The following is a 26,838-nucleotide window of genomic DNA, read 5'->3' on the forward strand; positions in this document are numbered from 1 at the left end:
GCCCTGGGAAATGCAGTGCTGAAGTGTGAGTTCTGTGTGCTCTGCCGGGTAGGAGGGATCCTAGAGGGCTTCCTGAAGGACAGGGGACCTGGTGTTGGTTTGAAGTGGGAGCCTTGGGTGGGGGAATGGCAGACCTTAGGCAGCAGGTCTAGACACTGGCATTTTTCTTGGAGAATGGTTCATTTTCATTCACTGGTTCATTCATATGCTATTGCTTTCTTTTGGATTGTGGGAATAATCTAGTTAGGATACCGTGAAATACATTTTCTGTCCTTTTATAAATCTCGTTGGTGACCCCCATCCTCTAACCTAGTCTGTTATAGGCACACAAACTTGTGAAACAGGTACTTTTCTCATATCCCTCTTCCCGGGAGCCCAATGTGATGACAGCAGTTTTCCACCGGGGAGGGTGGCCTGGAGTTCAGCTGCTCCCTCATGGGTGGGGCTGTGAGCAGTGTCGGGGAAGGGGACACTTCTCTCAGAGAAACAGCCGTTACTTAGGCAGTAGTCCAGAGGGAAGACCTCCCTGGTCTCCACAAATACGCTCAGGCGATATATGTGACCCTGAGCTTCCGTGGTGGCTCAGATGGTAAAGAATTCGTGCAATGCACGAGACCCATGTTCAATCCCTGGGTCAGGAAGATCCCCTGGAGAAGAGCATGGCTATGCACTCCAGGATTCTTACCTGGAGAATCCTATGGACAGAGGAGCCGCCTGGCAGGTTATACTCCATGGGGTCTCAAAGCGCTGGACACGGCTGAGTAACTAACACTTTGACTTTCCTCTGCCACCGTGTGTCTCACTGACCATGAGCATCACCCAGGGTCCTTGTTAAAAATACCGGTTCTCTGGCTCCCTCCTGAGGTCTGGACTGTGGCCTGGGAATATCTCCTGAATAGTTCCCAAGCATCCAGGTGATTCTTCTGATCAGGGACTTTTGGAACTCACTGCCCCAGAGGGAGGGGACCCTTCAGGGGTGGGGAGAGGCTGGCGTTTTGACCACTCTTTATTGATCCTGCTTCAGTGAGGACTTGAAGGAAAAGCCTTCCCAGGAGAGAAGCTTGTGGACCGCCTCACTGAGAACAAACAATAAGAGAAGAGCCAGGCTTCCAGTGGGCTTGATTTCTTTATTTATAAACCAGTCTTCCAACCTTCCTGAGCTTCTTAACACAAATTCATCTCAGGTTGTAGAGTCTGTTATCCTGGCAAGCTGGGAGTGATATTTTATGTCTTTGAATGTTGCTCCCAATCGCTAACCTTGAGAGCTGGAACCATCGTGGAGGGGAGTTGGGGGGTGGGGAAGGGAGGGGTGTGCCTGAAAAAAAATTTTTTTTTTAATTAGTTTTAGTCCTAGAAGCCTTTAGATCTCTTCCAGAAGGAAAGTGTAAAGTTACCCCCTTTGAACAGGTCATTCGCAGATTATACTGTCATGTGGCAAATTTGCTCCTTTATTTTTTAAAATCAGTTCATCCGAGTCCTTTTTTCCTTGGTAACCAAAATAGCACAAGACTAATCAAAGAGCAAAAGTGATGATATAGATGCCTCTGTAATCCTGTGCAGCTTTCATACAACTCTTAATTGGGAAGGGTGTGAATATACATATACATATATATATTATATATTCTATGTTGTGTACAGACACACACACACACACACACACACTGAGAATGCTAATAATGGTCTAAAATAGCAGTTTTTCCAGTCCAGCATTTATAGTACATAATAACATTGTAACACACTGCTGTGCTTTAAATGACAGCAGAGGGGAAATTTTCACTCATTATACATTTTAGGGCTGCAACTCTGTGCAGGTCTTATAGTGTTTGGGGGGATTTTTGATACATAAACCTTCCGATATGGTCAGATTTCAGTGAGGCTTATGGGTTAAAAAAAAAACAAAAACCTGATCCTCACTGTGAATTCACATCTCTCTCAGCATTTTAGAATGACAAAGGTATGCCCTGTAAAAATGGTGCATTCTTTACCCCACTCCAGTTCTGGATGGAGAAGCCATGCAACCAAACCAAAGGGTGGCTTTAAGGCCCCACCACTTCAGATTATTAAATATTTTGGATAAGAAGTGTCTAGTTGCCCTGGGCAGATAGGGCCATGCTGATGCAGGGGCTTTGCAGAATGAATACATTCAATGTTTACACCGTAGACCACTGATTTCAAAAATTATATTAAAATTCTTACTCTTAAAACGCTGCAAAGGAGCAAAGCTCTTTGCTTGCTTTGTTAGTTTTTTGGGGGGCAACTTGAGTCCCTCCATATTCCATGTCTGTGCTCTCGAGAGTGCTTCCTTTCATGCACAAAGCCCCTGAGTTCAACTGTGCTTGGCTGACCACAGTATAGCAGCCCCCTACCCAATGTGAGTGTTTACAGTTTTAAACATAAATCCACATCCTGGAATCCTAATGTAGAGTATTATGCTAACACACAATAATGAATTATCAGAGACATGTAACATCCACAGAGTATATAACAACATAACTATTAAGCAATGGAGTCTTCTAAGTTTTGCAACCTAATGTGAGAGAACAGACATCTGACATCTTGGAGTCAATATAATTCTGCACTGAGCTTATGAAGACTGTGAAACTGAATAAAGGAACATACTTTCACAACCACGAGGAGTGCAAAATACAACTAAATGAGTATTTTCCGTATGTATGATTCCCACTGATGGAAATTATAGATACAAAATAAAAATTTCCAGTGTCTGTTCTGGTGCCTGTCTTAGGAATAGCAACAGCAATTATCACAAAGAATTCCACAAACATAGAGTCATTAAGACTATAACATAAGTAGGAAAAAAAACCCCAAAGCAGAAATATGTTACAAACAGCATCATAACACTTATTTGTCTTGCTATTAAAAGTTAAAGTCTTCCAGAACTTCTCCATATATGACTTAATTCATCAATAAATGTGATTTTCATTGGTTAAAGTGAAATGAAATAAAACACTTAGCATATTTTTGCCTCTGGCTGTAGAGATGTTATACATGAAATCCAAACTGATTTTTTTTTTTAAACTTGGTGTTTTCCACTTTATCTTTAAAATATGTAAAATATCTTCTACATAGCTCAGACTTCACTTTGCCAGTTTCTGCTGGCTCCGTTGGTTTCATGGTTTTGTAAGAGAAACAGAAGTGCAGAGCCCTGACCCTGACCCAGCTTCCTCTGCGAGGCCGCCTCAGGTGAGTTCAGCCTCAGGTGTCCAGCAGGGTGGCCTGCCCCACCGAGAAGCCAGCTGCAGGTTCATCAAGCGGTCTGGGTGAAATTCCTCACCATGCAAGCATTTCTGTCAGCATCAACTCCTACATTCACAACAAAAAGCATCATGAACAGAAAAAGAAATCAGGGCTGAAGGAGGAGAACCAGGTCTAATTGGTGAAAAAGAACAACATGGGCATTTCTTTCCTGAAGTGCCTGCTTCCTGTGATACTTCCCCTGAGGGAAAACTTCAGCAGCCACGGCACTGAAAGATTCTTCCATTTTCTTCAGGAGGAAAGGTTCGAAAAAGTGGACCTTTGCGAGGAAATACTGCAGACTTCCAAGTTGGTGAAAGAACTCCCAGCGTCGCTTGGATACTCCGGGTAGGAGGAACTGGAGGAGATGATATTTTTGAGCCTCTGGAGGGCGATGATTAAAAGCAGGAGCAGAAAGGCTAACAGGCTGAGGAATATGGACACATAGATGTAGACATTTGACAGGTGGCCCGAGGACGGGTCCACCGATGTGGACAGGGATGTGGGAAACAGCTGGAGGAAAGTTCCGTTCTCCACACTCCCCGAGAATGCAGAGGAAGAGTCAGGTTCAGACATCTTTACCGAAGGTCACAGAATGCACAGTGTATGAAAGTCAGTTTCACACAGGGGTTAAAAGGGACAGAATCAGCATTCCTTCTGCTGTGATAGCCTCAGCAAACACTGCAGCACAACAGAACTTCTCAGTTTCCAAGCAAAGGCGGCAGGTGCCAGGTGTCCATTGACACTGCAGAAACAAAGACAAAAAACCCCAGACAACTGAGTGCATTATTCAGAAAGAAGTCACATTAACTCTCATTTCCAGTTTTAATTTCAGCATGGCTTAATTATAAAATCCATCGGGGAGGGAAAAAAATGAAATCACTTTCCCAGGAACAAGTAATGTTCCTGACTTTATGTTACAAATGATGATATAAAAATGCACTTTTATTTGATCTCATAGTACCCTAGGTGCCAGGTTTCTCCAAAATAAAAAGGAAAGTACATTTCTGGTGTGTTCCATCTGCTGAGATTTCAACAGATGCTCCAAGCCTACTCTGAGAATAGGACCCCAAAAGTTAGCTGCAAACCCTCCTCCTCCAGAAAATGAATTCCCTGCACTGTCCAGCCCACTAGCACAACTTTTTTTGACCAGTATTTCCTTCTAGCATGCTTTGGAGAATCACTGCACGTGTAAGCTTGCTTCTCATAATTTGCAGACTTGTTTATAAAAGCGTATCTCTTTGGGATCAGGGGTCATTCCTACATATTTGTTTCCTTTTAGGTCTACCTCTGTATTCTGTTCTGCATATTTTAGGCATTGAATTAAAAACCTTTAGATTGATAAAAGTTGGATTTCCTCTTAATTATAGAAAGAGTACTGGGTTTGCTGTCAAGAGCCTTAAGTTTGAGGCCTGAATTCTCCTTTATCTTTGGGAAGCTAGGCAAATTACCTAGCTTCTGAGCTTCATTTTTCTCATCTGTAAAATAGTATAGTACTGCCCCAACTGCACACTGTGTTATGCAGGGATCAAGATAGACAGGGAAGCACTCTGTGAACTGTAAAATTGGGCCAAAATGAGCTCAGTGTGTGTGTGTGTGTGGCAGGGGGAGGTTCATCTGTATGTGGGGTGTATGTGCATGTGGTATGTGTGTGGGGTATGTGTGATGTGTGTGTGTGTGTACATGTGGTGTGTGGGGGAGTGAGGGGTGTGATGTGTATGGGTGTGTGTGTGGGTGTATGGGTGTATGTATGGGTATACGTGCGGTGGGGGTGAGGGGTGTGATGTGTATGGGTGTGTGTGGGAGTGTACATGTGTGGTGTGGGAGGGGGAGGTGCATGTGTATATGTGTGATGTGTGTGTTGAATACAGGGAAAGAAATGCTCTTGGCCATGTTCCCCTCCTTATGTGGTCCCTGTGAGGAACGCCAGAAACAAAGTGGACGGAGCCAGGTGGGCATCCTGGGAGGGAAGGTGTGTGATTCTGCAGGCTCCAGGCGTGGGTGTGGGTGCGGTGTGTCTCTACCACCCTCGCGTCCATGACTGGAGAAGTCCCAGCCAGCTTCTTCTGCCTAGTCAATGTGGGGGCGAGGGAAGCAGCCTGAGGGAGAATGATCCCTCTGATGGATGACTCTGTTTCCTCAAATCCAGCAAAGATGCTCTTCCTAGCTCTTTATGGCATTGGACCATTTGGTTGTAAATTTCCAGATTTCCTTGCATCAGATGTAGTGAAATGCTGCCTCTGTACCCTGGCTTTCCCTTTCCCTAACCTCTGCCCACATTTTACCTTGACAACTTTCCTTTCCTTCCATTCCTCAAATCTAATTAAGTGACTGATTCCTTGAGGGGCTGACAGCGGCCGCTGTGGCTGTGGCTGTGGCTGTGGCTGAACGGCACTAATGATTCCCAAGAAGGAGGGACCCTCTGAGAGGGCTGCCCTGGCGGCAGTCAAGCCAGCTAACAATCTCAGTGACTCCTCAGAGGAGGCCATGGGACAAGCTCTTAGTATTTCCTAAAATAATGAGACTCCCATTCCTCATTACACTTTGGTGATTTTAATTCCATTAGGCTGCTATAGGCTCCTAAGGATCCTTTAAAAAAAAAAAAGGATCATAGTGGGACTGCAAACGTGTTCCACTGATCTGGTAGTAATACCATGCCTTATACAGCAGAAAAGTGCCCTAGCCATTCATCTGTAGGGAAAATAGCAGCATCTCAGAGACATCATCCTGGAGAAGGGAACGGCTACCCACTCCAGTATTCTGGCCTGGAGAATTCCATGGACTGTCCATGGGGGTCTGACATGACTGAGCGACTTTCACTCAGAGACAGCATGGTGCATAGGAAAGAATCGTGTGGACTGAATGGAAAGAAATATTCAAGATGTTCTGATAAGACCTCCTAAGTCTAGCTGAGGAAACTAAGGACAAAGATTCTATCTTGCATTGATATGACAAAAATAAATGTATCTAATTAGAAGATAAGCCAGAACTTCCACCTTTTATACCATCCAATCTCAATTTTCCTATCCTTTGATAGTAATGATTTTACTCCTTCTTTTTCTGGCATCGGTAAGAAGGTAGGGGCTGTACATTTTGTGTTGTTCTTCACACAAACTAGTTTGTAGGAGAGGCAGAGCAGGAATTATTATTTCCATTTTGCAGATGAGGAAACTGATCAACAAAGAAATTGTGATTTACTCAGGGTTCACAACTAGTCAGTAACAGAGGACAGAGAGGAACCCATGCCTGAACTGTGTTCTTACTTTCCTCAACTGTGGTAGGAAGAGAAAATGACGACACTCGGTTAGTTCCTACCTGCCACTTACTTTGGACAAGTTTACAGTTCAGTCTTGATATTTGTTTTCCCATCTGTCCAATGATACCTTTTCTACCTCTCCACAAGCTCCTAAGTTAGGATGTGACACTGTGTCCAAAATCATGCTTTGAAAATAAAAAAAGTCCATCCAAGTAAAAGACCAGTAGATATAGGTCTTTCTCAATCCCTCGAAGGACTAGAGGGACTTCCAGGTCTCTGCTAGTCCAATAACTGACACGTACAGGTCATACATTCAGCCGAAATTGGCTGAGTTCTCTAAAACCACCTTTGCTACTCAGCTCTGTATCATTTTCTGGAGGTGAGGTTGGAGGCACCGAATCAGTCACTGGCAATTCAATGATAGAGCTCACAACTGGCTGCCAGACTAGTTGCTAAATCCAAGGTATCTATTTACAATGTAAATATTCCAAGAGTACGTTTCACCTCCTGAAGATCACCTTCTTTGAGACAAAAGCCCATTGTGAGCCTCAAGTGTCTATGGAAGAGTTTATGGCAACTGAGGCTGAGAATGTTTGGGGAAAGTGTCTGACCTTCCAAGTGGCCTTGGGAGATAATGGTAGAAATGAACAGATGACAACTTGCATCCTCATTCAACATTTCACAATTAAATATCTTCTCTAAATATTCTTCCCCGAATATTTTAGATTTACTATTACTTTCAGAATACTACCTAATTTAAAATGACAGATCTACAAACTTCATTTCACTCTTCTACTCCAAAACAATAGAGTGTACACACTGTTAGAATCATTTTAACTTGATGACATCACTTCTTATTTTCTTATGGATGTCTTAAAAATGGATAACTCTTTTTTCTCTCTGGTGAATGTTTTGAGTCTGTGTATAATGCTGAGGATGACCCAGAGTGTATGTGTTTAGTCACTGAACAGTGTGAATGAGGCTGTAGGTGGTACTTTGGAAACAAAATCAAACAAGTGTGTTTCAAGATGCTGCTTCTTGGGTTGTTTCTCCCAAACAGATTAGGTTCAAAGGAAAAAAGAAAGCGATTTCATCTGAAATGCATAGCCTTGACCCATCCAGGGGCAGCGAGAGCAGACTCTCATTTCATGTGGCACCTAAAGCCATGTGAGGATTGAGATGCATTTTTTTTCCCTCTGACCCATTCTCAGAATTTTTTTTTTTTTTTTTGAGAAAGGAAGAAGAGACAGATTGCATTATAAGTGAAGATCTGGGGAGATGTTTCAGTTCATGATCAGCCAGCTATCCCTTTGTCTCTTGGAATAGAAAAATGTGCTGGGAAGAAGTCTACAAGCGAGGAAGGATGGGCGTGTGATCTCACTGTGAGTCCGGTGGGGTGGGGAGTCAGAGGAACCGCACAGCTAAGAAAGACCTGGCGGAGGGGGGCGGGCCTCCGTTGCACGTCACTCAGTGCCCAGCCTCTGTGACTCCTCTGAAAGAATGGAAGCTTTCCTTCCCAGGGGGTGATTATGAGGACTGTGAAGCTCTGAAGGAGCAAAGCATACTCTCTGCTGTGTGTACCTTCCTGCTTAGTGAAAGGAAGGAGATTTGATAAGCCCTCATCTCTGAGTGCTCTCCCAGAAGCACTGCAAGACCCCTGGGTGGCCAGCTTGTGGGAGGGGCCTCTGCCAGGGTCTTGACTTCTACAATACAGTGGTGGATTAAACCCAGCCTACAGTCAGCCCCCAGTCTGGCACAGCAGTCTCTGAGTTTCTGACCTTTATTTAAATACATTTCTATGTGAATAGCAACTCTGTGAAAGGTTTTTTTTTGTTGCTGTTGTTGTGGAAAACTGGGACAAGCTGCTTTGTTCCCTTGTGGACATTATTTAGAGTGCCCTAGCTGTTAGGATGTTGAATCAACAGTTCATCGTTATCATGCCCTGCTGTGTCATTCTCCAAAAGGTGGGCCTCCCAAACCATTAGCAACAATTTGATACAGTATTAACATGCATGGTAAAGGCTCTTTCCAGGTCTACAAATGTAAAATGTAATTGTATAATGTAATGAATAGTTTTAGATGATATATTTGATCCCTTTCTTTGTAGGACATGTAGAAACTACCATTTCCAGAATCTGGAGGGGAACTTATCATATCTTAGCACAGTTGTTTCTAGTTCTACTTAGAAAAGAACATGGTTTATATAGGACCTTGAACTTTCCTTTACAATTTGCATGATTTTCTTTTCTCTTAATGCTTTTTCTTCACCTAGTGGCCTTTTAGGTCATGCTAGGTAAGAGAAGGTAGGTGCTGACAATACATACTTTAAATGCAAATCTTCACTTGCAGTCAATGGCAAACACTTACCCCTAGGCTTGCAATAATGAAAATAAAGTTCATTATATTACTACTAACCTTATTCAAAGCTGATTAAGCCCATCCATGCATGTATGCTAAGTCACTGCAGTTGTCTGACTTTGTGACCTCATGGACTATAGCCCACCAGGCTCCTCTGTCCATGGGATTCTCCAGGCAAGAATACTGGAGTGGGCTGCCATATATTCGCTTATTTGAGAACTGCTCCTGCTTAGTCAGTACAGTGCTTTGGGAGAAGAATTTTGTGTGAAAATTAGTGGAATCTCATTATGATTCCCTGAGTCAGCACAATAAAAAATAAAACCAAGTAAAGAAAAAAACTGAGTCTATCTGCTATTCAATGTGGAGTTAGAGAGCCATTTCTGAAAAGAAATGTGGAGAGATGAAGTTTCTGGATAACGTCCTAGAATTCATGGTCTGGTCTGGATGCATGTGTGCTAAGTCACTTCAGTCGAGTCGCATCCAACTCTTTGCAACCCTAGGGACTGTAGCCCGCCAGGCTCCTCTGTCCATGGAATTCTCCAGGCAAGAATACTAAAGTGGGTTGCTATGCCCTCCTCCAGGGGATCTTCCCAGCCCAGGGATGGAACCTGCATCTTTTCTGTCTCTTGCATTGGCAGGCGGGTTCTTTACCACTAGTACCACCTGGGAAGCTCCCCTGGACTGGATAATGGCAGCCAAAAATTAAAATGAACAGTCCTCTTTATTTGTAGTTCAAAAGAATGATGAGAAGATGTAATCAGAATTTCTTCATAGTACTCTGGTGAAAATTAAAGAAGTGTTGGAGTAACAGCTTAGTATCTGTGATTTATTTTCAAAACCAGTTTCTAGGGTAGGTCATTAGGTGGCTTTGGATTCAGTCCAATCCCTTATTATCTCTCTTTACCTCGGTGATGGCTTTTATCTCTCTGGATTAGCCTCCGGCTCAGTAAAATATTTCCTCAGCAAAATAATTAAATTATTTTCAGAATACTTTTATGTTAGGCTAGTTATTTTGTTCTGATTCTTTAAAAAATAGTTATCCACATAAGGTATAATTCACAGAATATTCAGAATATACCTTTCTTGATATGCAAAATAGTGTAGATTGAATGAAATTAAAAAATAAAAATAAACAACACAAGAAACTATTTCAAAAGGAGATAGGAACCTAAGTGACCATCTATCTTGTACAGCCTCAAAAGCAATTATAGATAGGAGTTCCCTTGCATCTATAGCACTGTTTTCCTGGGGAAATCAAACTATTATTTGTAATAAAGTTTTGCTACATTCTTGTGAACATTTTTATGCCAAAATCTCTGCCTTAGTAAGAATAATTATTTTTAAATGATATTCCATTAGAAAAAAGAAAGTTTAAGTGGATAATTTTCTGGACAATGATGCATGATGCATGCATTCTCAATCGTGTCTGACTCTTTGCGACCCCATGGACTACAGGCTGCCAGGCTCCTTTGTCAATGGAATTTTCCAGGCAAGAATACTGGAATGGGTTGTCATTTCCTCCTCCAGGGGCTCTTCCTGACCCAGGGATCAAACCTGAGTTTCTTTTACCTCCTGCATTGGCAGCGTATTCTTTACTACTGTGCCACCTGGGAAGCCCCCATTTTCTGGATTAAAAAGGTCAAATATAAAACCAGTATTAGGCATAGTATTTTTGTGATTTTGTAATGATGTTTAGAAAAGACCAAGAAGGGGTCTACCCTGCACTTTGGGAAAATTGGACTCATCTATGTTATTAACACAATGAATCAAATCAAAATGAGAAAAGTGGCCACTTAAAGGTTGAAGGAAGCAGGAACTGGCTCAGAAGTAGCAGAACATGATATGTAGTCACTTTCAGGGAGCAGGAGAAAAGATTATTGGCTATACACTTGATTTAAAGAAAAAGCAAACCGTCAGAGAAATGACTTGAAGATCACAGGCAAAGTTGAAATGAATCAGTGTGAAGAAAGACGGTAAGAAGCCAAGATCGACCTTTCAAGATGTTACAGAATTTTTAATGAGGACTTTGAGGTGCAACTCCCTTCCTCCACTCAGCTCTGATCATTTCCAATTTTTTAGAAGAATATTAAGAAAAATATATATTATTTTAATTCTTGGAGCAACTAGTATACAAAAAAGCTTCCTTATTTTTTTTTAACATTTTTAAATTTTATTTTTGCTGCCCAAGGGCTTTGTCTAGTTGCTGTGAGAAGGCTTTCTCTAGTTGTGGTGAGCAGGCTGTGGAACACTGGCTCAGTAGCTGTGGCGCATGGGCGTAGTTGCTCTGGGGCATGTGGAATCCTCCCAGACCAGGGATCAAACCTGTGTCCCTGCATTGCAGGGTGGATTCTTAACCACTGGATGACCAGGGAAACCTGCTTGCTTATTTTTAATAAGACGAGACATGTTTTAAAAAATTCTCAACCATGCTCTGGTTGGAGAACCATGCTCTGGTTGGAGAACCATGCTCTGGTTGGAGAATGGCATTTCCTTCTTTCCCATTGCCTTTCATTCTATCTCCACAATTAAAATAATTTGTATTAAGTTTAGTTTTTGTCCAATCAGGAAATGCTCCTAACAGTCTCCTTATGGAGTATGATATTTGGGAAGATTTTGTTCTTGTAAACTTAATTTTGCAATTGCCATAAGTCACTTTTTTAAACTTTTATAGGTAGACCACAGGGTATTCCCGGTCAACTCTCTCAGGCTCCAGGGGCCTTTGAGTGCCCCTAAAACTATTCTAATGAGACAGGGAAGAGCTTGGAAATATGGGATTTCTATAAGCTTTGATAAAGTCCACCCTAAATTTAAGCAGATTCCTCTGAAGTAGGCAACTATGGGCCACTGGGACCATGCAGCATAAGAAGAAAGTAAGTGAGCTTGTACAACTCCTGACCAATGCCACTCTATTCTCTTGTTTCTATTGTTATTTTCCTTTTTAAATACACATTCTTCTTTTTGTGACTAACCTGATCCCTCTTTCTCTACATTTCCTTCCATCTCCCATAGGTATCTAGGCAAATGTGTTCAGTGAAAACTTTTCTGATGGCATATGCTTCTGTATATGTCTATTACTGTTTTGTGTATACATTATCTTGTAATTTTTCATCTGTATTGTAAATTTTCCAGAGAAGGCAATGGCACCCCACTCCAGTACTTTTGCCTGGAAAATCCCATGGATGGAGGAGCCTGGTAGGCTGCAGTCCATGGGGTCGCTAAGAGTCAGATATGACTGAGCGACTTTGCTTTCACTTTTCACTTTCATGCATTGGAGAAGGAAATGGCAACCCACTCCAGTGTTCTTGCCTGGAGAATCCCAGGGACGGGGGAGCCTGGTGGCTGCCATCTATGGGATCACACAGAGTCGGACATGACTGAAGTGACTTAGCATTGTAAATTTTCAGCTTATAAGAATGGATATGTAGTAAATGTTTTATTCACTTCATAAATTAAACCCCAAGCTTAATTTTCCATTAAAATATCTTGGTAATTGAGGCATATGGAAGACAGAAAGATAAATTATCTAATATATCCACTTATAAAATTTGCACCTAAGAATATGCCAAAACCTAACAAACCATTCTCTTATCTATAAAAATCAGGTATACAGGTACAATTTGAAAAAAAAAAAGTGATGATATAGGTTGTTTGAAAAGAACTTCAGTATTAGCAAATTAATTAAACAGGCCATGATTTATTTATATTTCTCTGTTGACAACTATAGTCATGTATTTGTTTAAACTAAGATGCTTTATAGCCTCTTCTTAGAAATGGACTAGACTATGACAAGTATGTGTGTTTTAAGTCCTGCATTTCCCAGCAAGGACTCAGGCTCACAGAGTCTTCCATCTGATGACATTTTCAACAAAGCATTTACTTGAATTAATAAACCATCGCCCCTCATAATACAACTACAAATAGAACCTTAGTTGATTACATAGCGTGTACGCTGCCCAGCCCTCCTGGATATTAGCCCAGTGCTTAGCATAATTCATACATATGGATTCTACTAAATACATTCTCTCATTCTTCCAGTCCTCCATGGCTGAGAGTCAACGTATGATGATGCTTTCCACAGTGAAACGGGTATTTAAAAATAATAATGCTTGGTAATTGGCAGCTTAGGCAGGCTAAGTTTTGGCTACAACCAGTTTTGGCTGTATTACATTATTTAGTATTCAGCTGAATACTCAGAGAAGAAAAAGTAGGATGCAGATGTCGAGATTTATCCTCTAATACAATGAAAGATCCTTGGGCCCATTAAAAGGAAAAATAGCTTTGTTATAAAGGACATTATTATGACAACTGGGGAAATTTGGGCATAGACTGTACATTGGATAACTGCATTGTAGCAAAGTTAAATTTCCTAAGTGTGATATAGGAGGACGTTCTGGTTATTAGGAAATACATGTACAAAGTAAAATATCACAGTAGCAGCAACTAACCTTCAAATGGTCAGCCAAAATAAAAAAAAAATTAGTATACACACACATACAGAAAGAAAAGATGATGAAACAAATGTGTTAAAATATTAGCAACTGATTAGTTAAAGGATATATAGGTGTTCATTGTTATTATTCTCATAGTTTTTCAGTAGGATTGGTGATCTTTAACATATAAGTTAGGGAAAGATGGTTTATCCCCAAGGGTATTAAGAAAATATATTTGGTATAATATGCAGTAAGTCAGTAAAAATGTTAGAAGCTTCTAAATAAATACAGTGATTAAGCCTGACTTTTCAGTGGGCTTTGGAGAAGTTCAAATATTTGCTGCACCATCAGCTTATGATGCCCAGAGGTACAGGAAGTGAAGTCTCAGAGAATGAGAGAGAGGAGGTTTAATACTCCTAGGGAACTAGATCCATAGTGGCAGGACAGGCTGCCTGAACACCAGGAATGGTGACTGGCCAGCCAGCCTTGCTCATGACTTCACTCTGCCGCCACTCACTGGTCTGAATCTCTGTCTGGACCTCCAGATGAATGTAAGGTGTTCGATGTTCATCTTACGTCATCAGTCATCCTCAGAGGCAGCCCAGGATATCTTTCCTGCACTTTAAATACCCAGTCAAAGGGAGGGGCTTTGTAGGTATCCTGATTCAAGAAAGAGTAGTTTTCTTTTTTAAAATAATTGAGATATAATTGACATATAGCTTCCCAGGTAGTTCATTGGTAAAGAATCTGCCTGCCAATGCAGGAGACGCAGGTTTGATCCTTGGAAAGGGAAGATCCACTGGAGGAGGAAATGACAACCCCTTCCAGTATTCTTGCCTGGGAAATCCCATGGACAGAGGAGCCTGGTGGGCTATAGTTTACGGGGTCACAAAGAGTCAGACATGACTGGGCAACTGAGCATGCATTACTCTTTAGTATAGCAGCAGTAACTGACATATAACATGGTATTAGTTTTTGGTTGTACAAAAATGATTAGATATTTGTATATTGCAAAAGGATCACTACAAGAAGATAATATGTGCTACCACCCACAGTTGTAATTTTTTCTTAATGATGAGAACTTTTAAGATATTAGCAACTTTAAATATACAATGCAGTAGTATTAACTACAGTCAACATGACAAATGTTATATCCCCATGACTTACTTATTTTATAACTGGAAGTCTGTACCTTTTGACCACCTTTGCACATTTCACACACTTCCCGCCAACCAACTTGTTCTATGAGCTTGTTTTTGTGTTCTTTAGATTCCACATATAAGTGAGATTGTGTGAATTTGTTTTTTGGTCTGACTTGTTTCACTTAGTATACTGCCCTCAAGATCCAAGAGAGAGTCATTTTCTATTGAAGGCTAGTGTGTTGGCAGGCTCTGGGGAAGGTCACTGAGACTCCCAATAGCCAATGAGGTCCAGGTTCCACACAGGGCCCACAGGAAACACAGAAGCAAATAAACTCAGCAAAAGCGGGAAACTTGATTTAGGCATCAAGCATCGGTCTTCAAACTCCAAGTTCAGCAGATCAAAGAACTCATGCTTCCTGCATCTCAAATCTAGCAGCCACCTCCCTGATCGCTCTGGTTTGGGTGCGTCCTAATACTATTGTGGCAAGAAGAATAAACCCAAATACGTGAACTCTCTTACAGTTCAGGGTCTGCATCTTTTGAAATAGGAGCCAGTAAACAATTTTTAAAGAATGAAACTGCTGCTTCTACTACTGCTGCTAAGTCGATTCAGTCATGTCCGACTTTGTGCGACCCCATAGACAGCAGCCCACCAGGCTCCCCCGTCCCTGGGATTCTCCAGGCAAGAACACTGGAGGGGGTTGCCATTTCCTTCTCCAATGCATAAAGCGAAAAGTGAAAGTGAAGTGGCTCAGTCGTGTCCGACTCTTAGCGACCCCATGGACTGCAGCCTACCAGGCTCCTCTGTCCTTGGGATTTTTTAGGCAAGAGTACTGGAGTGGGCTGCCATTGCCTTCTCTGAAGAATGAAACTAGTCATTGAAAAATGCAGCTGCAAATTTTTTTAAAATATGGAGCATTGACATTAATAGTGCTTTTCTTTAGTCATAAGCAATCATATGACTGAGGCTCTAGGTAGGTACCCTAAATTGATGAGTACCAGATGAGTCAGATTTTAGGCAGAGGTTACATAAAACACCAACCATATAAGGAGACAAAGTGCCCTCTCATGGCTCTGAAATTACTCTTCTACCAGGATTCCCAAGTTCACCAGCAAAGGCAGGAGACAGAAATGAGGACAGTGTGTCCTTCATCAGGAAAGCATGTTCCCTCAAGAAACTTCCCATGGTCCTGCTAATCCTTTGTGTAAACAGAGCAGCAGAGCTTGCCTTAAAATTCTCTCATTCATCCTTCCTTTTTCTCTCTCAGGCAGCACAATAAACTCAAAAGTCTGGCTAACAAAAAGAATGTCTACGTGTTCCTTGTAACATGGAGCACCATGACACGGCAGACTATCAAATGTAGAGGAAATCAAGTCCCTGGCAACCTGTTATTTGAGATAACAACCCAGGACTAGAATTTGTCAAAGACAATATGGAAGCAATAAGCAAATGTAGGCTCAAATGCTCCCAGAATGTGTTTCACTTTTAAAAATGGGAAGAGGTCAAACTGGAAAATAATTAGTCATTATTTGTAGAAAACAGACTACCACACTGCTGGCCTATATAAAAGACTTATACATTCTTTTAAAAGTACAAATAAATATGGCTTTACTCATGAAAATCACGAGGATCTTTTATACAAGATTTATCAGACTTTGGCTTTGCCCTTTATGAAGGTTGAGCTCTCCACTTTACCTTTCAGGCTGTGTGCTTTGTGTTTTTTTTAATTAAATTTGTAGGAATACCCTTAATCAGAAGCACGCATTCACACATCACTCATTTCTCTTATATCTGAGTGCTTTTTTATTTCAGTGTATGTGCACTGGATGTAGAGGCAACATCGTGCCAGAAGAGTGGTGAGAAGTAGCAGGGGGTGGTGCAAGGATCCCCAGGTCATTGTGGAATGAAAGGAGGTCTTCAGAATGTGACAGGCAGAGGAAGCTGGATCTGACATGCTTGTATAGGAGAAGGGATGTCCAGATAAACGAGTTTGGAAAAACAGCAGCACAATGAATGACAGCAGCTGATATGTATTCAATAAAAGCATATACTAGTTGTGTGTATATGTGTATGTGTGTGTGTGTATGGCACAGGGGTATTTTCTTTAATCTTCACAAGTCTGTACTGTAGTTATTATTATCCCTTACCTTGCTTTAACCAATGAGAAAATTAAGGATCAGAGAATTCAAAAGCTTGCCCAAGGTTACCCAGACACTTAGAGGCCAGACTGGAATTCAAATCTATATCCCCATGTCTCCAAATTTTATGTTCATTCCATTTCTTCTCTCTGGGGAGGTTGAAGATAAAGGAGGAATACATTTGAGACCTGTGGTCATCAGTGATGCTTACATGTTTCTGCTGTCCCTCCCTCTGTCCAGGCATGTTGTACGGCTGCGTGTTTCCACCCCCTCTGAAACTAGGGTGGCCACATGACTTGTTTTGATCAGTAAAATTTGCGGAAAATTTTACATGTGTTACTTGTGGGTATAAAATGCAAGACTACATGTGAGATTTGCCACATGCCTTCCCTCTGCTCCAATCACTGTGTGAATTTGCTTCTCTTGTGGCTCAGCTGATAACGATTCCGCCTGCAATGCGGGAAACCTGGGTTTGATCCCTGGGTTGGGAAGATCCTCTGGAGAAGGGAAGGGCCACCCACTCCAGTATTCTGGCCTGGAGAATTCCATGGACTGTATAGTCCATGGGGTCACAAAGAGTTGGATATAACTGAGCAACTTTCACTTTCACCTTTCTTTCACATGTGAGATTTGCCTTCCCTCTGCTGCAATAACTGTGGATTTGGGCCAGCTTCTGCCAATCTGGGTTCCTGGGTGACCAAAGCCAATGCATTCACCCCTTTCTGGTTATGTGAGCACTTAGTGTGAACAATAAGTAGACTTCTGTTGTTTTAAGCCACTGAGATAACTCGCTTATTTTGTACTGTAGCATAATCTACCTTCTACTGACTGACTCACTATGACAGCAGAGGTTACGATGGTATATAACAAACTGACTTTAAAGCAGTCAAATTCTGAATAATGGAGAGCTGCATGAATTGCTATATATTATATTAAAACTCTCTTTTGGCACTGCTAAGAAAGAAGGTTGTAAAGCATGTTTTTGGTTAGCTTTAATTTCATACAAGAGTGAGGTTTAAAGGAATGAGAGTGAGCTATTGATACAGCTACACACATTCCCTGACAAGCTGGAGCATTTAGTTCAGTTCAGTTCAGTTGGCCAGTCATGTCTGATTCTTTGCAACCCCATGGATAGCGGCACACCAGGCTTCCCTGTCCATCACCAACTCCTGGAGCTTATTCAAACTCATGTCCATCGAGTCAGTGATGCTGTCCAACTATCTCATCCTCTGTCATCCCCTTCTCCTGCCTTCAGTCTTTCCCAGCATCAGGGTCTTTTCCAATGAGTCAGTCCTTCACATCAGGTGGCCAAAGTATTGGGAGTTTCAGCTTCAGCATCAGTCCTTCAATGAATATTCAGGACTGATTGCCTTTAGGGTGCATGAAGAGGTGCTATTTTATATGGACAGTCCTGCCCAGCTGTCGCTTTAACCTGCACAAATGGTTTCAAGAGGGACTAAAGTGAAAATGAAAGTCACTCAGTCATGTCCAACTCTTTGCAACTCCATGGACTATATAGTCCATGGAATTCTCCAGGCCAGAATATTGGAGTGGTAGCCTTTCCCTTCTCCAGGGGATCTTCCCAACCCAGGTCTCCCGCATTGCAGGTGGATTCTCTACCAGCTGAGCCACCAGGGAAGCCCAAGAATACTGGAGTGGGTAGCCTATCCCTTCTCCAGCAGATCTTCCAGACCCAGGAATTGAAGAGTCTCCTGCATTGCAGGCAGATTCTTTACCAACTGAGCTATCAGGGAAGCCCTCAAGAGGGACTAGGGGAGAGACAATAAAGACATGAAGACTAACTCAAGACCCCTAATGGATAAAACAACTCATTATAAAAATAATGGGATAGTGGTAGTGACTTTGGTTAAGAAAACTATTCTTTGATACAATCAATGATTAACTCAACAACTTGTTAACCATGTACTATGTAAGGTAAGGTGATAAAATATTACTATATGTGCATGAGTCTAATGCACATGCATATTTTTATAGTGACCATCTTGATTAAAAATTCTAAAAATCCTCTCTTATATTACCTACCTTATGTGTCCCTTGTTACATAGCCACATGCTACTTTTCCAGTCTCATTTTTCTCTTGTCTCTGAGAATGGTGTTCCAGGCATATTAAACTATTATAGATTCCCCATATATTTTGAATTCTTATATTTAATTCTTATATTTGTATGTCTTCTCCCCAACTCCACCCCAAATCCAATTTGTTCATTCTTTAAGACTCTGCAAACCTTCCTGCATCTGCCTCATCTGGTAATTCACTCGTAATATAAATCCCTACCTATTTTTCTCTAAGCAAGTTTCTGGCTCCTTCTTCTGTATTCTCAGGATACTTTCTATACCTTTCTACAATAGCATTTCTCACATTTTATTATACTTGTTACATTTGTTGACCCACTGGTCTGCTTTGATAGACTATGTACTCTTAGAATAGAGGACTAATCTTTCTATCTATGAATCAGCAATCTCTATTATAAAGATTCTCAATAAGTATTTGAAGGAATGAAGGGATCAAAGGGTAAAAGAAATGAGAAACTTGAAGCTTCTTGGAGAGGTAGTTTCTATCTATTCTACTTTTGGATTCACAATAATATTTATTGAATGAAGGAATAAATGATCTTGTATTAAATCATACTGATAAGGCAAAGGGTAGCTATTCAATAGTGAAAAAAAATGATGAACATGCCCTAAATTTATAAATATTTTAGTTAGGGCAATAAAATGAATAGTTCCATGCTCCAGAGCAAACTTGGACCATACTTTTATCAAGCAATTGTATCTCTCAACAATATTCAACAAAGATTTTATTGAGTTTCTTGTCCACCAGGATAATGGAGGAATCTGCTGTCAACACTGAAATATATTATCATGAATGTAGTTGCGTGGCTGGAATGAATGTATTCTGAAGAGCACAATAAAAATCAAAAGGGAGTTTACCATAGTGAATCAGTGAAGATGTGACTGGATATGGAAACAGGGTGCATTGTTTTTTTTTTAAATATAAAGTCTATGATAATCCCATTCTTTGAAAATCACCAAGTCTCATACAATCACAGTCCTTGTCTCTCTGCTCATCTGTGGAAGTAAAAAGGGTCAAGGGCAATACGCTGATCACTGTAGGGAAGGGTATTATAATTAGCTGCGTACAGGAACACTATGTTTTGTGGTGCTATTAGTCTCTCTGTCTCAAAGTTAAATATACCTTCCGCTCAAAAAAAACACTAAAAAAAAACCAATTTCAATAGAAAATGAGCACAGGAAGAGAAAATGTTTACATTTTTACAAATTTCTCAATTTAACTACAAAGCCCACCTTAGAGATCAGTGCTACTATTCAAATAGCCACTTGACTCCCTCAGGAATAGGTGGGTTATGAGTCCTTGTGGGAAGAGGAACTTCAAAGCACTGCTTCCTTCAAGAAGATTTTACTACCAAAAAATCATCCAAGCTAAAAAGTCTGCTTTCATGCCTTATTTGATTTATATTCTGGCTCAAGTTCCGTCTCTCCTGGTGAATGAGTAATTAACAATTCAAGCGCTGGTGCGTGAACTGTACTTTGAGTAGCACTTCATCTCAATTGCAGCCATGGTAATGTGAGCAGTGATCTCCCCAGCAGTATTGTGTTAGGAAACTGATCCAGACTTCCGCTTCTTAGAAAATAATAAAAGGGATGAAAACAGTGGAGCACAAAAGGAGCAAATATTTTCTCTCCTCATTCACTGAACTAACTTAAGACACTTTTCATGCATCTAACACATTCCTTCTTTCCTGCGTTTACTCTCAATATTGACTTTCCTCCGTGAAGGGAAAGTTATATGTATTTAATTATACATTAAAGGATAATGGTTTTTTTTTAATAGAATCAAAGAGTTGGAAGTCCTTAAAAATCAAGAAACTGATGTTTCTGAAAGTTAACTGAATTTTGAAGGTTATTGATTATACTCCTAATGGAAAAAGAAGGCAGAAGAAAGAAGCCACAAAATGAGAGCCTAGGACTCCTTTCCCATTTTTAAATCCAACTAACTCAGCTGGGCTAGGTGGCCAACAATAGGAAATCAGATGAAAAACAAGTTAGTCAATTTCTTTTGTTATCCAGAGGTTAATTCATGATACCAATTGAAATATGTGCCAGGCACGGTCCAATGGATAAATAAAAGATCAAACTTGATAGAAATGATAAAGTGATGAGGACAGAATGAAGGATTTTGGAAACTATTCCGTTGAATCAGGCCACCTTTGTTGACAAGGAATCTTTGAAGGTCTGAAAAGCATCAATCAATATTACACTGTCAATCTGAACAGCACGGTGCCCTTAATCTAGCACTTGAATCATGAAAACTGAGGTCAACAAGCTCACCAACGACTTTCTCATGAGGAATTGTTAGAATAATCAATTGGTTGCCAAGGCATGTGAGAAGCACGAGGGATAGTATTGGTAAGTATTTTATTTTTTGACCTGGGTTCCATCTGCATGGGTGTGTTCAAATTGAACACAAAAAATCATAAATTATGTGCTTATGACTTGTGTACTTTCACTATGGATGTTAAGTAACAATAAAAATTATCTTTTTAAGTGGGAAAAATATGTTGGGCATATAGAAGATACTCTGGATCACAGTGGGGAATATCTACTACTTGTTGGATGTATTACTGAGTCCTTTCTGTTTTATTGAAGAAATGCACAGCATTGGGATTTCTTTGGAAGGAATGATGCTAAAGCTGAAACTCCAGTACTTTGGCCACCTCATGCGAAGAGTTGAGTCATTGGAAAAGACTCTGATGCTGGGAGGGATTGGGGGCAGGAGGAGAAGGGGATGACAGAGGATGAGATGGCTAGATGGCATCACTGACTCAATGGATGTGAGTTTGAGTGAACTCCGGGAGTTGGTGATGGACAGGGAGGCCTGGCGTGCTGCGATTCATGGGGTCGCAAAGAGTCGGACATGACTGAGCGACTGATCTGATCTGATAGGTCAATAATACAAATAATAAATCCTGAGAATTTACCCTATAGGGAAAAATAAGACAAATTTAAAGGGTGCACGCACAAAGATGTACTCTGTAGCTGAACACTGGAACTACCAATGAGTCAAAGATTGGTTAAACAAATGATGGCAAGATTGTACAAATAGGGGATTCTGGTATAATCAAAAGAATTATGTTTTCTAACATGGAAAGACGCTGGACATGTCTGGCAAAGTAAAAAAGTAAACTTTAGAGTTGTGCATAGTATGATTCTGTTTTTATAAAATGATTACCAGCCTGGCTGTTGCTGCTATGTATGCACGTGCACATACACACACACACACACACACACACACACACACACACACACACAATTTTAGTGACATGCAAAAACCAAACCAAACTAAACTAAAAGAGATAAGAGGTTATGTACCAGGTTGCTAACATATGGTTTTGTTAGCAGGTGATATTATGGGTATGTTCACATTCTATTTTGTGCATGTCTGCATTTGAATGTTGGTACAAGAAAATGAATCTTAATCAGAAAATGCAGGTATTTTCATTAAGAAATAGAAATAAAATTTAATAATAACTTATGCAGTAAAATATTCCTGATTAAGCCCAGAACTCTTTATCTTTCTCCCCTTCCTTCTTTTTTGTAACGTATATGCTTAACACAAGCCTTTAAAGTGGTTCATATGTACCTTTTATTTCAAAGTTTAAGACTCTCAGGCTGAGGCCAGTAAGTCAACCTGCCCAAAAAGACGTGACTGTACTTTCTGTTACAATTGCATTTTACAGCATGTTCTGAATGTTCTGTTTAAGCAACGAGAAGAGTAAGTCCCTCTGCTATGATCCTGGTCACAGGAAAAGTGAAAGTGAGTAAGAACCAAACCAGCATGATTGGCAATAGTTGGCAAATTGCCGGTCACGTCTGATGAGTACTAGATGACCATGGCAAAGGAAAGCTGCTGTCTTGGCTACCCCAGGGGGCAAATCTGTCCTCTAAATGTTCCCTGAATGAATATCTTTAGTGTTTTGACTGTGATTGAAGTCAACTTCTTGTCTTTGTGAGTTTGAAATAGGTTCTTAACAGCCACCTATCCTTTTGTTTTCCATCAAAAACTGTATTCAGGTCTGTTACCTTCTTAAGTTACACTTTTTAACAACTATTATAGGCTTATAATTTCCACACCTGTTCACTATTGTCTATAACAATGTCAACATCAAGATCAAGCCTGTAATATTGTACAAATAATAAATCTGGACTGACTGAAAAGTGAAAGAAAGTGAAGTTGCTCAGTCATGTCCAACTCTTTGCAACCCCATGGACTGTAGCCTACCATGCTCTCTGTCCATGGGATTTTCCAGGCAAGAGTACTGAAGTGGGTTGCCATTTCCTGCTCCAGAGGATCTTCCCGACTCAGGGTTGAACCTGGGTTTCCCGCATTGTAGGCAGATGCTTTACCATCTGAGCCACCAGGGAAGAGTCTGATCTCCCATCTTAACACAACTTATGCATGTATGTTAAGTCACTTCAGTTATGTCTGCCTCTGTGCAAACCCACAGACTGTAGCCCACCAGGCTCCTCAGGCAAGAATACTGGAGTGGGTTGCCATGCCCATGGGATCTTCCTGACCCAGAGATCGAACCCATGTCTCTTATGTCTTCTGCATTGGCAAGCGAGTTCTTTACCACTAGCGCCACCTCAGAGAAGGTGATGGCAACCCACTCCAGTGTTCTTGCCTGGAGAATCCCAGGGACAGAGGTGAGCCTTGTGGGCTGCCGTCTATGGGGTCGCACAGAGTCGGACATGACTGAACCAACTTAGCAGCAGCAGCAGCAGCGCCACCTGGGAAGCCGTTACAACTTCAGTTCAGTTCAGTTCAGTTGCTGAGTCGTGTCTTAACTGTTTGCAACCCCACAGACTGCAGCATACCAGGCCTCCCTATCCATCACCAATTCCCGGAGCTTACTCAAACTCATGTCCATTGAGTCAGTGATGCCATCACAACTTAATAGAGGACAATTTAAAAGTTAGGAACTCAGAAAGTATTTATGACAGTCTCTCGTGTTCCTGATGTGAATTCAGACACTGTTTTGGCTAGATTGTGCCATTTCATGTTTAGATATACTATTAAATTGTATATGGCTACTTGACCATTCAGAACCCTCATTGTTTTGTTGCCAAAATTTAGTGTAGACTTAACAATGACGGTGTCTTGGTTCCAAAGGTGAGCATGGGTTCTATTCATAGGGAACTCTTGAAGGAGTCATTCCGTGTCATGAGACTGAGCTTCTCAGAACACTTGATCCCACAGAGATATCTACTACAAGTCAGAATCAGAGGTGCTGAGGCCCTAGAATGTGGCTCAGTAGTCTGCTACCCTGGACCTGAAAAGGCCAGTGGATGTACAGATGTACACCAGCACATTATGTATCTCTTTACATCACAGACATCCAGGAAAATCTGCTGAATTGAACTAACCAGCGGCAGAGAGAACAGAATGGATCTTACCTTCGGTGAGGCTTCTTTAAAGAGAACCATAAAGGTGTGTGTGGTGAGCTCTTCAAAGCGCTTTGCCTTTATGTAGAGGAATCAAAGATAGTAAATAAATAAGCCAAATAAATAATAAGCCTCCAACCCAAACACAGAAATGGAACACTCCACCCATTTTCTGGAACTCACTATTCCCAGACTACTTCTGAGGTTGGCAAACGGTTCCCCATGCCTGATGCCCAGCATTTGAAGGTGACTGGGGCATCCTCTGTGGGGCTGGTGTCGATGCAAGACAGCCTCACTAACACTTCAAAAGGCCATTTGTCAATACATTATAGATCAACTGTGTGCGGATTATTAAGGGTGTGCATGTGTGTGCGGGGGTTAGGGTGGGGGTAAAATGCCTTTATATTTAGTAAAATAGTGCCAATATATTTGAGCATGCCTCGGAGCCAGATCACAAATAAGCTAAAACTAGTTAAATATACCTTTTTTTGTCTTTTTAAGGAGGATGCATTGGGCTTAATGCATTAGAGGGTTAAACCTTTGAAGAAAAGGGTATCACTTATTTTGCCTCTTTTCCTGTTGATAGGCAACTGTCTTTACAGTGAATCTGGAAAATCTAAAGTGAAAAGCACCTGGGGGAAAAAGAAAAAAAAAAAAAGGCCTTTCGGGGCGTGGTCCCTATGGTGGGCCCGGGAATGCTCAGGACATATCGCCGCCTGTTTCCCGCCCTTGGCACCTGTAGTCTGGACTGAATTAAATGCGAAGGCTGTGAGACGTCCTGTAGCCGTCCGATCCCATTCTCGCCCGCAAAGAACCACCCAAGTGCTTACTTCAGCACAGAATTTTCCAAAGGAAATTTTACAAGCAGAGGAAATGAAGGACAGTAAGAAACGGACCCCATCCCTGGAGTCTGGCACCAAACCCAGCAACAGCGGAGCCCCAGGCGTCTGGCGGTGGAAAGCGAGCGGGTGCCTGGGACTCAACGAGACGAGTCTGTGAATGGAGTCCGATGCTCCCCGCAGGACTCACCTTCCTCCTCAATTAGAAATCAGACAGTCTGCCCATGGTCCACGGACCTCGTCAGGAAAACGCGGGATTCCAGCGTCTCACCAGATCAGGGAAAACGGGGAGGAAGCCGACGCGTTTTCCAACAACAAGGACTCGGAAAACCGCGACTGGGGAACGGCAGCCTGTTCCGCGCCAGTAGAACTTGCTCGGATTTGGAGCCGCCGGGGACCGGTGAAGACGGACGCGAGGCAGGTAAGGTACAACGCGGGCGGTCAGTGTGCGCGCCGCGAGTCCTCAGGAAGGGAGGGGTGACCCTAGAAATCCAGGTGGGCGCCCAACAGACACGAACGTGACCGCACACACCGCAAAGGCGAGAATAACCTTTCTCGCAAAGGCGAGCGTGCACCGAGACACACTCCGCAAAGTGTAGAAGTGCCTGCACTTTAGCGGGGGAATCAACCCATCTCTGCAGCCGCAGACGCGAGGGCAGACATCCCCGGTGCCCCGTGTCCGGGATAGAAGCGGGTCATCCCGGGACCAAGGACACGGCGTCCTACTGTAGCCCCGAGGAGTTACCGGAGAATAGGCAGAGACGGGCAGCGGAAGCTGCTTGCCTGCGCGAAGGGGACACATTCGGGGGTGACCAGAACAAGGAGCTCAACCGCTGGGAGCCTGGGAGAGTTGGCGAGGGAGGTCGGGAGGAGCGGAGTCTCTGGGACCCGAGGCCACCCCAGGAGAGGAGTCGGGGTGCCGGTGGCACAGGGCAAGCCCCCTCCAGCGCTCGGCACCCCGCGCCTCCCCGGCTCCCACTCCTCTGCCTATACTCGCGGGCGGCGTCGGGAGCCCCTCACTGACCTGCGGGTCGGGGCGCGCGGATGTCCCCTGCCGGCTCCCGAGCTCGGGGTGGGACGGGCTGCGTCGAGCTCCTCGCGGGCGCTCCGGGTCTCGCCGATCTGCGCAGGAGAAGCGGTCGGCGGGAATGGTGGAGCGCACCGGTGCTGCGCGCGGCTGGGGCGCACGGGCTGGCGGCGGGCGCAGCGGGAGGCTTCCCTCCGCCCGGCAGCCGCACAGCCAATGGCGGCGAGCGGGGCCCGCTCCCCGCCGCCCCCCAGCCGCTGCTCGGGCGGACACTCTGTGCTAGGACTGGAGCCAGGCTCTGGCAAGGGAGGAGCTTGCGCCAGCGTCGGAAAATCCTAGAGCGGGAGGAGACTCTTGCGCAGGGAACCCCATCTGGAGAAGGCAGATGTGGTGGCCTCAACTTTTGTACGTGTGTGTGTGTGTGCGCGCATGCATTAAGGGAGGCGACTGGGGACTTAGGGACCTTTCTCTTCAGGCAAAAGCATCTACTTTCTGACAACTCTTCCCCTCTTTTGTGAATCCCACGCAGCCCCCATTCCAAACCACGAGTCTCGGTGCATCACAGGAAGCCCAGCTCTGAGCTGCGTTGGGGGCATCGCCCGGTCCTGTGATGTGCCTCGCCTCAGACCTCTCTCCTCCAACGTTTCTCTTCTTCCCCCTTCCGAGACCTTTGCCAGATCATCAGATGAGATGAATAGGATTGCAGTTTCCATCACTGACAGGGAGACAGGCAATCCTAGAAATTCCCTACTGGGCCACTGGCTCAGAGAGTCACACATCTTAAAAGAACTCTATACAGGGAGCCTTTAACTGGTATGCTTAACACCGATTACCGCTCAGCCCTGTGACCTTCCCCCAGTGATTCTGGATTCCTGTTTTTTCAACTGGAAAGCGAGAGGCTTGGATGATT

The 26,838-nt window shown here is 42.7% G+C and overlaps 1 protein-coding gene across 1 annotated transcript; it reads right to left on the reverse strand.

Moving 5' to 3' along the window:
* Positions 1-1,107: 1,107 nt before the first annotated feature.
* Positions 1,108-26,074, reverse strand: SERTM1 (serine rich and transmembrane domain containing 1). Its single transcript, NM_001302941.2, has 4 exons — positions 25,926-26,074; positions 25,092-25,384; positions 24,075-24,140; positions 1,108-3,997 (listed from the first exon to the last, which is right to left on the reverse strand). Exon 4 carries the CDS (start codon positions 3,826-3,828, stop codon positions 3,505-3,507), a length of 324 nt encoding a protein of 107 aa, NP_001289870.1. The 5' UTR covers positions 3,829-3,997; positions 24,075-24,140; positions 25,092-25,384; positions 25,926-26,074; the 3' UTR covers positions 1,108-3,504.
* Positions 26,075-26,838: the final 764 nt, after the last annotated feature.

Source organism: Bos taurus, chromosome 12, assembly GCF_002263795.3.
Source record: "Bos taurus isolate L1 Dominette 01449 registration number 42190680 breed Hereford chromosome 12, ARS-UCD2.0, whole genome shotgun sequence".
Classification (NCBI taxonomy): domain Eukaryota; kingdom Metazoa; phylum Chordata; class Mammalia; order Artiodactyla; family Bovidae; genus Bos; species Bos taurus.